The sequence below is a fragment of the Anthonomus grandis genome, chromosome 2 (assembly GCF_022605725.1).
Source record: "Anthonomus grandis grandis chromosome 2, icAntGran1.3, whole genome shotgun sequence".
NCBI lineage: Eukaryota > Metazoa > Arthropoda > Insecta > Coleoptera > Curculionidae > Anthonomus > Anthonomus grandis.
Window position 1 is genome coordinate 460,219 of NC_065547.1, and position 14,782 is coordinate 475,000.

At 33.3% G+C, this 14,782-nt stretch overlaps 1 protein-coding gene across 1 annotated transcript in view; it reads right to left on the bottom strand.

Annotated features, from left to right (window-relative positions):
• Positions 1-14,782, bottom strand: part of LOC126747670 (myelin regulatory factor) — a 64,034-nt gene that overhangs the window by 10,473 nt on the left and 38,779 nt on the right. Inside the window, exons 10-11 of the mRNA XM_050456428.1 lie at positions 9,671-9,845; positions 9,445-9,592 (exon numbers count right to left, since the gene is read on the bottom strand). Coding sequence (XP_050312385.1) covers positions 9,445-9,592; positions 9,671-9,845 — 323 coding nt within the window. The remainder of the gene's footprint in view (positions 1-9,444; positions 9,593-9,670; positions 9,846-14,782) is intronic.

Below are 14,782 nucleotides of genomic sequence, written 5' to 3' on the forward strand. Positions count from 1 at the left end.
AGTATACTATGCTTTAAAATGCTTAGCTAAACAACATAAGAATTGTAATTTGTTGATAAGGACCGATAATACGACTGATGCCTCCTGCATAAACAGAATGGGTAGCTTTCAACACACAAATCTAGCAAAAATTACTAAAATAATCTGGCAATGGTGCGAAGAACGAAATATCTGGCTTTTCGCTTCTTACATTCCTTCTAAAAATAATGAAATAGCCGACAAACAATCTAGATTAACTGCTCCCGAAACTGAGTGGTGTCTTTCCAAAACTGCTTTTAGTAAAATTCTACAAAAATTTGGAAAGCCAAATATTGATTTATTCGCATCAAAAGCCAACACAAAATGTGAAACATATATTTCGTGCAAACAAGATCCAGACGCTTTATCAATAGATGCATTTACTATTTGCTGGAAAGATTTGTGTTTCTACGCTTTCCCTAATTTTTCAATGATAACTCGAACCATTCTAAAAATAATCACTGAAAAGGCTGAGGGAATCTTGGTGGTGCCATTGTGGCCTTCACAACCCTGGTTCCCAAAATTCACATTAATGAAAATCGAAGAAATAATTTTTTCGCCTGACATTAATTTACTTTCCTCGCCTTTTAGAGTACACCATCCTCTAGCAAAGACACTTTCCCTGGTGGCGGCCAAATTATCAGGCAAGCTCTACTCATAAAGGGATGCCCACAATACTCCATTGATACAGCCTTAGCTTCAATTTCGTCGTCAACAATGAAGCAGTATGAGGGAACATACAAGCTTTGGTGGCAATACTGCCAGACAACAGATGTACACATGCATAAAGCGGAAGTAAATCATGTTATCTCCTTTCTTCAAAGTTTATTTGATGCGAAAAATTACCAGTTTGGTACATTTAATTCGCATAGGTCTGCGCTCTCACTTATATGAGACGAAAATATACAAAAAGATTCTCGTATATCCAGATATATGAAAGGCATAGCAAAATTAAGACCTTCAAGATCTTAAAACCCCAATACAATTGTACTTGGGACCCACAACAAGTGATAAACTTCTTATACTCTATTTCAGAAGTGTATAGAGCAATAAACTGGGGAATTCCGTTCTGTTTGGCTACATTTCGTGGTAGTTCATAGGCGCAGGTACTTATAATATTTATTAATTTAATTTTCACGGATTAAATGCCTTTATTTTGAAAGAGATTAAATACTAAATAAATACTTTTAATCCTTTTGTATAGGTACCTATCTTTTAACGCTTTGTAACATGCAAAAATGGGGTCAGGTAATATATACAGACTATAAATACTTTTAAATCATATTTTAAACGTTAGTAGTCACTGCTACGCTGTAGTGTAATCACAATAATATTATCCCAATATTTAAAAAATGGAGGTATTCAGTCCAACGAAAAGATGTACTAAAAATTTTCCACTATCGCTGAGTGAAAAAGTTATTTTTTTAAATGTACATGATTGCATAAAACACGATTACCCTAGTTTTACTGTGCAAGAAATTGTTGAAAAATGTTCTCGAATGAGTGGAATTGGAAAGTCCACCATTTTCAAATTGTTGCGGGAAAGAAAAGTAGCAGGTGAAGTGGAATCTCCCAAGCAAAAGCCAGGACGACCTACAAAAGTCCTTGATGAAAATGCTAAATGTATAATTCGAAGAAAAGTTCACTCTTTTTATTTTAAAAAGGAAATACCCACCCTAGACAAAATTTTAATGGAGCTTGGCCGAGATGACAGTATTCCGTTGATAAGTAGAAAACTTTTATGGAAAACTTTAAAAAATATGGATTTTGCCTGGGAAAAGCATAACCGCAAAGCACTTTTACTGGAGAGCGACGAAATTGTTTGTTGGAGACGACGATACTTGAGAAGTATCAAGCAGTACCGCAGGGAGCAAAAGAAAGTTTTTTATCTTGATGAGACGTGGATTAACGAAGGTTATATAGTCCAAAAAATGTGGCAAGACAAAAATATAACCAGTGCTCGCCAAGCTTTCATAGAAGGCCTGTCTACGGGTATTAAAGTACCTTCGGGAAAAGGAAAAAGACTTATAATCACACATATTGGAAGCGAAGAGGGATTTTTAAAAGAAGGTCTGCTAACCTTTGAGTCGACTCGCACAGGAGATTACCATGAAGACATGAACTCAGACGTTTTCGAGGACTATTTTGGTGAAATGATAAAATTTCTTCCGGCTAATTCGGTGGTGGTTATGGATAACGCAAGCTATCATTCACGGCGAATAGAGAAGACGCCAACTTCAAGTTGGAGAAGGCAAGAAATTATCGATTGGCTGACTGCAAAAGGTATTGCGTTTGAAGCAAATTTAATAAAAAAAGAACTGCTGGCAATAGCAAACTTACACAAAACTCGTTTCATGAAATACGCCGTGGAAGATATAGCCGAAAAATATAATATAACTGTACTGCGCTTACTGCCATATCATTGCGAACTAAATCCTATAGAACTGATATGGGCGCAGGTAAAAGGATTTGTAGCAAGAAAAAACACGACTTTTAAAATGAAAGATGTTAAGCTACTGTTTGATCAAGCCATTACGGAAGCGACACCAGAGAATTGGCGAAAAGCAGTCCAGCATGTAATTAAGCAAGAGGACAAAATGTGGGATCTTGACAACCTCATCGATCAGACAGTCGATCCTTTAATTATAATGTCAAGAGGTGATGACAGTTCGTCAGATGACGAAGAAGACTACAATCTATTATAATTTAAAATTGTTATACACTGTTCAAAAAGTGCCAGATCCAAAAGTGACATTTTCAACTGTTTTACTCTACATATTATGTTCAATAAATTGGTGAAAAAATATATTATTGCATTTAAACAAAAGTAACTTTCTAAAATAAAATAGCATTTAAGTACATTAATTATAAGGTAAAAAACAAGACCCAGTTGCACGCCTTTGGCGAACCGTTTTCAATGTTTATCAGTGGGTAACAATGGGCAAAACTCATAAATTGACCCAAAACCGGGTGGCACTACCTGCAATCAACGAAAAGAAAGAATTTTACATTGAAACTAATACCCAACTAAGGTAGTGGCATAAAATATTGGTGGATCACCAGGTACCACTTTTGCATACCTAATGAGGTTTTATTGCTCTACACACTTCTGAAATAGAGTATAGGAAAGTGGGACAATTCCAAAATCAGCCTTCAGCATCTATCTTATAAAGTAGCAACTTTACTAACGCTTATTACGGGACAACGAATCCAAACTATTTCTGTAATTAGAACCTCTAATTTACGAGAAAATTCTTCGGGTATACAAATATTAATAACGGATCAAATAAAGACGTCAAACATTAATAAGCTACAGCCATGTCTTCAAATACTGTTTTTCCTAGAAAAACCTTCTATTTGCCCAGCTACAGCCATAAAAAACTATTTGGAAATCACCCGGGAAAAAAGATCTGCATCTGATGGTTTATTTATTACTCCTAAAAGTCCGCATAAACCAGCGACAAAGCAAACAGTAAGCAGATGGGTTACAAATACACTAAAATTAGCAGGTATTGATACAGATATTTTTAAACCTCATTCTGTCCGCCATGCGACAACATCGGCGGCACTAAAAAGTGGAGTTCCCATGGAATCTATTAATGCACTTTATAATTTCATTTTTAACCTGATTTATCAACATCAGGTATATCAATATGTATTTTTACTTTCTAAGCATAATAACGTTATTCTCTCGAGTTTGTTAAACACTATGAAGAAAATCTTTTTTAGTTTTGTATTAAGTTAATGTTAATATAAAAAATTAACGAATTATTTGTGTATAACTTATTACTCAATTACAATCGTCACTACTTTAAACATCTACCTGGTAAAGTGATATAGAGGATTGGACGCTGAAATATAATTTAACGATCAAATGAACTTACCTGTGAAATTCGATCGTAATTATATGAAGCGTCCAATCCGAAGATATCACTCCCACCCTAACCCAAAATTAATCAACATATTATTATTATAATAATATAATCACCCAAACGATTGTAATTGACAAAAACACTTTGAACAGAATGAATAGAATGTTGGATGGATGATAGAGGACGGATGGGGGGAAAAATATTCTTTAAACTTTGTGCGCGATATAGCAACGTACGACGTACTACCTGGTAAAGTGATATCTTCGGATTGGACGCTTCATATAATTACGATCGAATTTCACAGGTTAGTTCATTTGATCGTTAAATATACCTAGAATTTTATGTGGAAGCCAAAAATGAAAAAATATACAGGGTATTCCATTTAAAATAATGAAGTTGATACCTACTTCCGGTATAACCGGAAACGTCACAACTTTCAAAATATTTTAGTTGTGTATTTATTATATAATTTGTTTCCGAGATATCGATCGCGTCTATTCGTCGTGAGACACCCTGTATAGGATGTCCCAGATAAAATGATATACATGGAGATTTCGTAAACGTTCGTTTAGATATATAGTTCTGTTAATTGTGCTGTTCCAAGCCCAATCAGATGCGATGTTAAAATCCACGATACCTACAGGGGTTTTTAAAATATCAGGCTAAATGTAAAAATTAGGTTCTTAGAAAACCTGCAATATTGTCGCTATCTTGAACTCGCTTTTAATAAAATTTGGTAGTTTTGGGTTATCTACTATCACTAATCGATTGACGTTAACGATATGTTTCTAAGCATTTTAGATTTTTTGCAACCATAGTCAACTTTGTTATTTCTTATCGACGCCTTATTAGATTTATACGTCATTTAAACGTAAGAGATTATCAGTATTGGAAATAATTATTGGTGTAATAAGAAGAATTATTGAAAAATTATATACAATATATAAAGTAATAACAACATTAGCAAAGACACTGGCAAAAAGTAAGGGGGAAATTAAATTTTCATATGAAAGAGACTCACTGCAAAGTTTATCAAAAGATAATGGATGTTATTGGAGAACATGTCAAAACCGCAAAACTTTAATGGAAAAGCCGAATATTCTAGATTTAAAATATACAGGGTGTTTCCTAACTACGGTACGAAACTATACAGGGTGAATCGTTAGGTCGTTTTATGAAAAAAAGTTCCTATGAACGTATGTCGGGAGTTGCTTTGTTTCTGAGATACAGGGCGATGAAGGTTCAAAAAAATAACGGTATTTTAAAAATACTATAACTATCCTTAAACCGATTTGGTTGAAATTTGGTGCAGTTATTTGAAGTTATAAGACGCTTATTTAGCTGTAACTAGATTGAAATTATTAGGTCCAGTGGCGTGTCAGTGGGCACCACATGCTTATTGTTGAGAAAAAAAACAAGACCAATAATTAATTGTTTTGCAGCTTTTTATTTATTTTTGTATTTAAGCAACTAAAAATACAACTTTTTCGTATCTTATCTTATTATCTTCATATCTGGCTTTGTTTTCGAGAAAAAAAATTTAAAGTATCTTTAACGCATTCTAAAAATTATCCATGGACGACAACATGAAATAAAAACCAATTAATTCGATAAACAATTTCGACCTAAAAGTACATGAGCAAAATGTCCACCCTCCAATGCACGACTTTTTGGTCTCTTGTGTCTTGTTTACTATGATAATAAACATTCAACTTCTACGATTTTTATTATCAGATTTTTGAAATACAACAAAATAAGAAATACATTGCTTCTTATGACAAATAATTGGCAAGTCCACTCAAGTACCTCCTTTGTACCTACCTGCTTTGGAGACCAGGTGACAGTGATAGAATTGCTATAAGTAAAATTCAGCTGTCAATTAGCAGTGATTCATTACTCCATCATGAATAATTTTACTAACCATGAAATGGCCGACATGCACTTTATTTATGGATTAGCAAATGGAAATGCGGAAGAAGCACGAAGAATTTACCAGGACAGATATCCTAACAGAGTAATTCCATGTGCAAAAACATTTAGAAAACTACATGCAAGATTATGTGAAACGGGGAGTTTTAATAAAAATATGTGTGGTGGAAAACCAGAAACTATAACAACGCCTGAACTGGAAGAAGCTATACTTGATGCGATAGAAGACGATCCTTCCAATAGTATCAGGAAGATTGCACTGCAGCTTGAAGTCAGTTCAAAAACCGTTTGGAAAGTTCTAAAAAGAAACCTCCTGCATCCATATCACATACAGCGTGTACAAGCTCTACTGCCTCGGGATTTTCATCCAAGATTAATGTTTTGCAGGTGGTTGATTTATACGATGGCACATAATAATAATTTCCTACCAAATATTTTATTTACGGACGAGGCAAATTTTTCAACAGATGCTATTATGCTATTATTATTATTATTGCTATTATTATTTAGCAACAATTTTTGCTGAACGTTTGGATAGGAATTATTGGTGACTACCTAATTGGCCGATTTTTTTACCGGCAAGATTAACAGGTGAATCCTACACGGATTTCTTGCAACACCATTTACCCACTTTATTAGAAGAAGTACCCCTAAAGTAAGAGTCAACATGTGGTTTATGCACGACGGGGCTCCAGCTCATTTCAGTGTTCTTGCTCTCGACGTCATCTACCCTAATTGCTGGATTGGACGTGCAGGACCTCAAAATTGGCCGGCTCGCAGTCCTGATATGAATCCCCTGGATTACTATTTATGGGGCAATCTGAAGGCTCTTGTTTATAAAACTCCTGTTCTAGATGTGAATGACTTGAGGAATCGGATAATTGTCAATTGCAATATCATAAGGGATACTCCAGGTATTTTTGAGCGTGTCAGACACTCAATGACAAATCGTTTGCAATCGTGTATTTTATCAGAAGGTGGGCATTTTGCTCATTTACTTTAAGGTCGAAATTGTTTATCGAATTAATTGGTTTTTATTTCATGTTGTCGTCCATGGATAATTTTTAGAATGAGTTAAAGATACACTATCGGACAAAAGTAGAGAAACTTCTAAAAATTCTTTGATTTACGGAAACCATGTATTTAAATTAAATATTTACTACAAATATTGTAGTTCTCAACAACTGCGTTTTTTTACCGCATTTTACATGCCTCTTATCAGTTGTTTATTTACAATAAAAGAATTCAAATATTTTCGGATGGACATAAGTAGAGAAACCTAAATATCAATCGTCCAAATTTAGTATTTAGTTCGCTTTACGTGAGTTCTGTTGATAGTTTTGCATAGTTTTTTAATCAACATGCCTCGCGGAAGATATTTGTCTGAAGACCTTCGTAGAAAAATAGTTGATGCACACAAGAGTGGTATACGACAAGTGGACATTAGTAAAACGCTTAATTTGCATAAGTCCGTTGTTAGCAAGACAATTTCTAATTTTAAAACACGAAATTCAACAAAAAGCATTAAAAAAAGTGGCCGCCCAAGAAAAACAACCAAACACATGAAAATGATGATAAAAAGAATTGCCCAGTCTGATCCTCACAAATCAGCAAATAAAATTTTAAGTGAATTACCTGGTGTTAATGTTAGTTCTAAGACCATACAAAGACGACTGAGGGAAGGAGGATTATTTAGTAGAAGAGCCGCTAAAAAGCCGTTTATTAGCAAGAAGAATCAGAAGGCCCGACTCAACTTTGCACAAAAATATTTGCATTGGACAACCAACGACTGGAAAAAAGTTCTTTTTACTGATGAAAGCAAGTTCAATTTGTTTGGGTCCGATGGAATCTCATGGGTACATCGACCACAAGGCAAAAGATTCGATCCAAGATATACACAGCCTACGGTAAAGCATGGTGGTGGCTCCTGCATGGTATGGGGTTGCCTCTCTGGGTTCGTTACAGGACCATTACACATCATTGAGGGTATCATGGATCGATTTGTGTATTTAGACATCCTACAAAATGTAATGCTACCCTTTGCTGAGGATAATTTACCTTTGACTTGGATATTCCTACAAGATAACGACCCCAAACATAAATCAAAGGTTGTCAAAGATTGGTTTTTATCGGAAAATATTAGGGTTATGGACTTTCCTGCGCAAAGTCCCGATCTTAACCCGATTGAAAACCTCTGGGAGGAACTAGACCGGCGTGTAAGGCAACATCAGATCAGTAATAAAAATGATCTTATAAAAGTTTAACAAGATTCCTGGAATTCTATTGGAGAGGAAACCATTATGAAACTGTTGGAATCCATGCCAAATCGATGCCGCGAGGTGATTGCCAATAAGGGATACTCTACTTACTATTAATTTTTCTAAGATAGAAATAAGAAATAACTTGTACTTTTGGAATAAAATTTAGTTTCTCTACTTTTGTCTCATAAATATTTTGTTTAATTAAATTAAATCTTAGGATTTTCTTCTACAATTTATTTTACTTTATACAAATTAAGTCTTAACAATTATTGTTGATTTTCATTATGTGTAGAACTGCATTAGTTTTGAAGTATTCAAATAAAACGCAAATTTAAAAAGTTTCTCTACTTTTGTCCGATAGTGTACTTTAAATTGAAAACAAAGCCAGATATGAAGATAATAAGATAAGATACGAAAACGTTGTATTTTTAGTTGCTTAAATACAAAAATAAATAAAAAGCTGCAAAACAATTTATTATTGGCCTTGTTTTTTTCTCAACAATAAGCATGTGGTGCCCACTGACACGCCACTGGACCTAATAATTTCAATCTAGTTACAGCTAAATAAGCGTCTTATAACTTCAAATAACTGCACCAAATTTCAACCAAATCGGTTTAAGGATAGTTATAGTATTTTTAAAATATCGTTATTTTTTTGAACCTTCATCGCCCTGTATCTCAGAAACAAAGCAACACCCGACATACGTTCATAGGAACTTTTTTTCATAAAACGACCTAACGATTTACCCTGTATAGTTTCGTACCGTAGTTAGGAAACACCCTGTAAATGTATACGATTTGTAAAGCAATACAACAGTGAGGGTAAAAGTACAGTGTGTTTTAAAGTTCTCAATGTTTTCGGTCTCGGACACATAAACTTTGGATTTCAAATATACCCGTAGAAAAAAAATTTAAAGGAGTTTGATCGGGAGATCTTGGTGGCCAGACATATTATAGAAATAGAGAATAAATATTGGGAAACTGACCAGATAATGGAGGAAATTAATTATAAAAGTAGATGATGATGAAAACGATGCTAGTTCTGGTGATTTAGACGATTCTGACTAAGAAACAATGATGACTTTCGGTATTGTTAAGAAGAAATTTCCCCAATTCAACCCCAAGTCCAATAATACAGGTGTACAAAATTAAACGCTTCTTGGTTATAAAAATAAAAACAAGTAAATTATTCAATATTTTTTAAATTGAAAGTATGCGCCAATGAAAATGCCTCGAAACCCAGTTCAAAATGGGTTTTTTACATTATTTATAGCTTTCTTTCACCTTTCGTCGCGGTTACAAATACCGCAGATGAATAGTACTCTTCCGGATTTGAATACCAATTTAAAAAAAAGATCAGTTACCAGTGCTGTCCGATTTTAAACTATCGCCCCTCTTCAACTTGTGCAGCCTCCGGTTAATCCGCTCCAGCTGATCGATCCGGGTCTCCAGGTTTCCGGTTACCTTGCACAATTCCTTCACGGCTCCGATGTTCTCCATGAAAATTCTTTCCTAACAAAAAAAGGAAAAACATTTATATTGTTTTTATAATACACTAACAAATTATTGTTTGAGTCTATTTTTCTTTACTTTATTGACTACGAGGAAATTGTCAATGGACGTTCCGTTTTCCAAGACGAGATCACCGGCGGGTTTGACGGCCTCCGGAAGGACTTGAGCGACTTCCTGGGCGATCACGCCCGTGTCCGAGTGGGCGTCGCTGCTGCGGCTCAGTTGGGAGGCCAAAGCCGGTTCGTACTCGTATCTAAACGCAACAAAAAAAAAACGTTTTTGTTTCCAGGGAATTTCAGAAGGCTCTTGTAACTTAATAACTAAGAGAACTAAATGCTCAGAAATCGGAATAGAGGTTCGTTAATTAATTAGTGTTTCTCTCGTCTCACACGCCGATTTCTCTTTATGCGAGTGATTGTAATTGTTGCTAATGTAGTTTGTAAAAAAATGGAAATACGGATTTTATATTAAATGATATTTAATGTATTATCCGCCGCGTCGAGGGGAAGCCGTGACTACTACTCTGAAAATAAAGTGTTGGGGGTTTCCGTACAAAAACACCCTGTATCTTAGAAATGATTTAGTCGACTTTAACACCAATGTGTTCTTTAAAAAGAGCCATTCTTAGCCTTTAACTGTTTTAGCATTGAAAGTTAAATAATGAACTTGTTAGTAGTATTGGACCAGTAGCATGGCCATCTAGGTCACTGGATCTTAATCCGCTAGACTATTACGTATAAGGTACTATTAAAGATATAGTTTACGCAAATCCTATATTTACAAAAGAAGATTTAATTCTAAGGATTCAGCAAGCTTGCAATAAGATGCGTTAAAATCCTCATGAAGGTGGACTACATTTTGAGCAATTTTTGTAATTTTACGTTTAATTAATTTTCATTCATTTTGTTATTGTTGGAACATTTGTTTGATACTAGAAAAACCAGTGGCACACCATTTTTTTTATTAATATTGTAAGAAGATGTGTTTGTACGCACGCTTTATTCGTTTATATATTCTTATAATACAATTACATATACGAAATGTTTATAATATACGAAATAAGCATTTAAGTAACTTAATACTTGTGCATGCTTATGTTCTAATTACAATATCAGAAAAACCAAATTATACTCTTACAAAAAAATGCTTGGATTCCAACTCTTTCCTTAACAATCAAAATAAACTTATTAACAGAATAATATACATATTATACACAAAATAAACTAGTAACAAATATAACAGAATACATGTTTTAAATCAATTCAATATCAATAATCAAAAACAAAATTGAACCTAAATGAAAATAACGTAATTTCAGATAAATCTGTTACATTTAAAAATATACACTATTTACAATAAAACCACGAAAAGAAAAGATCAAACATAATACGCTGTTGAACCAGTAAATTTAATTAATCATTGGTCTAAATTTATTAAAATTAATATATATGTAGTTTTTTATTTCTCTATTGAATATTCTATGGTTTTTTATATTTTTAATATCAGGAGGAAGTAAGTTATAAAATTTTGGCCCTAAATAATCTATAAAATGAAGGTTTATTTGCTTATGATTTTGTGGTAAATTCAAATTGTTGTACATATTACTTCTGGTACATTGGGAATGCGTGATTTGTCTCTTTGCTATATCAGTTTTATGTACAAAAGAGCATACGTTTTGTACATACAGATGACTTATATCACTAATATTTTCATTATAAAGTAATTCGGTAGAGCAGAGCTTATTTTTCCTATGAATGACCCTAAGAATGTAGTTTTGTACCACTTTTAAAGGTTGAAGAATAATTTTATAAGTACCGTCCCATGCAATTATGCAATACGAGAGGAGAGTCTCAGCTAATGATTTATAAACAAGCAAACATAATTTATTGCCCATTATTTCCCGAAGAACATAAAATTTATGTATTAAAGTTCTGACTTTATCACAGAGATAACCAATATGTTGATTCCATTTTAAGTGTTGGTCAATGATAATGCCAAGATATTTAGTTTTATAAGTTTCAGTGGTTACTTCGTTAGTTTTATGGTTGACAGTTATTTAGTTAAATGGTGGTCTATTTTTATTACATATAGAAAAAGCTATATAATTTGTCTTCTCCATGTTTACCGTGAGTTTTTGGGTACATAACCAATCCCTGACCTGTCCAAAACCCACACACAAAGTCTTTTTCGCTTCTTCCCATGTGTTGCCCTTGAAAATTAAGGTCATGTCATCGGCGAAACTTATTATATGTCCTGGTATTTTTAATTTTAGCAATTCGTTTATATAGGCCACAAAGAGAATTGGTCCCAAAATTGTACCTTGGGGTACACCTATGTTAATTATTTCAGGATCACTAAGAGTATCATTTAGTTTAAGAAATTGTTCTCTGTTCTCAAAGTAACTCCGAAGTACCTGTTTTGCCAAACCTCTAACCCCATAGTATTCTAAAGTATTTATAAGGAAGTTGTGTGGCACAGTATCATATAATACATTTTTTATCGTTGTTAAGGTTATTAGTAACTTCAGATATGAGTTTATAGACTGCATGTGCCGTGCTGATACCCTCTGAGAATTCAAATTGATTATCTGATAATACACCAAGCGAGTTTAGAAATGATTTTAAGCGATCCTTAATGCATTTCTCTAGAAGTTTAGAAAAGTTGTTTAATAAACTAATTGGTCGATAATTCTCAATTTTGGATGTGGGGCCTTTTTTATGTATTGGCGTGACAATCGATTGTTTAAAGTACTTCGGTATAGTGCCGCTTGTAAAGATAAGGTTTATAATATGACTTAAAGGTTCAGCTATGTAATTGTTTGTTAGTTTTATGGCACGTGTTGGAATGAGATCTATTCCTGGGGCAGCGTTTGTCTTTAGTGTTGCAATGTGTTTAATTATTTCATTGTTATGTACAGGTGTTAAAAATAATGAGGTTTTTGCTGGTTCTAGGATATCGTTTATACGGATATTTTTCTCCGGAGGCGAAATCTTATCTTTCATTTTATTTCCAACATTAATAGAATATTTATTGCAATAATTGGCCATTTCTTTATTTGTTGAAAATTTCTTGTTACTTTCGTCCATTATGCTGGCTTCAATCTTCCTATCTGTTTTTGTGTTTGTGGCGTCCCTAATAATGTGATAAACTTTTTTTATATTTTTACTATTTTCTGTATTTTGTATTTTTTATATTCTGTATTTTATATTTTTATAATTTGGCTTTTATAATACTCATACTTAGTTTTTTTAATTAAATCATTCACATAGTTTCTAAATTGTTTGTACTCCTCATTAAGCTGTGTACTATAATTTTTAATCAATTTCTTCCTTAGTTTGTCCCTTTTACGCAATAATTAGTTCCTGTAAAATTAAGAAACTTGTCATAGTCTATAATGTGGAATGTATTTTTCTTTTTTCTTTGACTTTGAATAATTTGGGATTCAATTTGCAACATGATAGGGAAGTGGTCTGTTGTGTGTGTGTTCAAGACAAATGACTTAATTAAAGAACCACCCCTACTTTTTATAAAAAAGTGATCAATGCAATTTTGTGTCTCCCTAACCCCTTTGTTAGTTACCCTAGTCGGAATCCCAATAAATTGTTGAAACCCAAAAGAATTTAGTACTGACATATACTTATTTACGCTTGTTTTGTCTCTTTTGTTTGTATTATACAAATTTAAATTAATGTCTCCGGTAAAAATTTCAAAATCTTCTGTTACATTGTTTGCAAAAAATATTTCCAACTCATCAATAAAGTCATTCACAGGAATCGGAGGCGGCTTATAGACCGCTGAGAGACCAAAAGGTATATTATTTACAGAAAAAACAAATCTGCCAATGGTGGCCCCAGAAATTAGTAATTTTTGCGTTGTGAATCCAACGTTAACGTTAGACTTTATATATACTACAACTCCGTCGTTTTTATTATAATTTTCTTCATTGTAAAATAGGTTGTACCCAGGAATATGGTAAAAATCGGTGTTCTTAATTTGAAAGGTTTCTGTAAAAACCAAAACATCACAATAAGAAAGGTCAAAATTTTCTATAAGCAAAAGAACCTCATTAAAATTGTGTTTTAAACTCCTTACATTAAGTTGTAAAATATTTAATAATTTTCGATTTATATTAATTTCCCCAGACAATTGACTAAAATTTAGTAGCTGACCTAAACTTTCACTTTGGTCTGTTAATTCATCCAAAAGTTCTGCTTCGCCTTGGAAAACCTCTGGAACATGGGTGGGTCCTTGTCTATGGTATGGTTAATAGGACCACAGTGGTTATTCAAGCTGCAGCAAATCATTGTCAGATCTGATCCAGATGGGTGTGTCGGTACTATGTTTTTTAATGTAGATTTTGCCATTGTAGGTGTATGATGAGTAGAAATTTTGATTATTTTTTAATTCCCTAGCCTTCTTGAATAAAGTTTGCTTTTGCGGTGTTAGGTCTTCATTAAAATATATTTTAGTTTGACCCTGTAAATTGCAGCTATCTGAATTAATTCCCCTTAGTTCTCTGCTCCTTTTCATAAGTTTTACTTTTGTAATACGATCTTTTAATCTTATTAATTTATTGTGGGGCATTTGCATTTTTTCCAAGTCGATGACTTTCTAAAATATTGTCTGCAATCTTAATGGAGCTAAGGATTTGGGAAACAATTTTTGTGGTATTTGTTTCCTCTTGTCGTGTAACCCCAGTAATGATAATGTTATTTTCCTTCTCTCTTTCCTCTTGCAAATTCAGTCTAGCTTCTAACGACTCCGCCTTCTGCCTCAGTGAGTTGTTTTCCTCCCTGACTAATTTGATTTCTGCGCTCAAGTTATTTATTTGGAGTTTTTGTTCATCAAAGCTGTCAGAGATATATTGTACAGATCCCTTGATTTCAGCCATTTCTTGTTCAATAGCTTTTTTAAAAGGATTGAAGTATTCAGAGAAGAGTTCCTTCATCACTGCCTTTAGTTTCTTCTCGTCCATGCCAATTTGTCTAATATTTTCCTTAGCTTACGCTACTGGTTGAAGTAAAATAATATTCTTTTCATAAAAAGATGCATTTTTGCTACCAATCCAAACATACTAAATACTAATTAAATATCTAAAGAAGTTTTGAAAATATAATCAATTTTACATATTTAAATTAAAACTTTGACATCCTGTATCTTTTTTTTACGCATTTTTCAAAAATCGAAAAA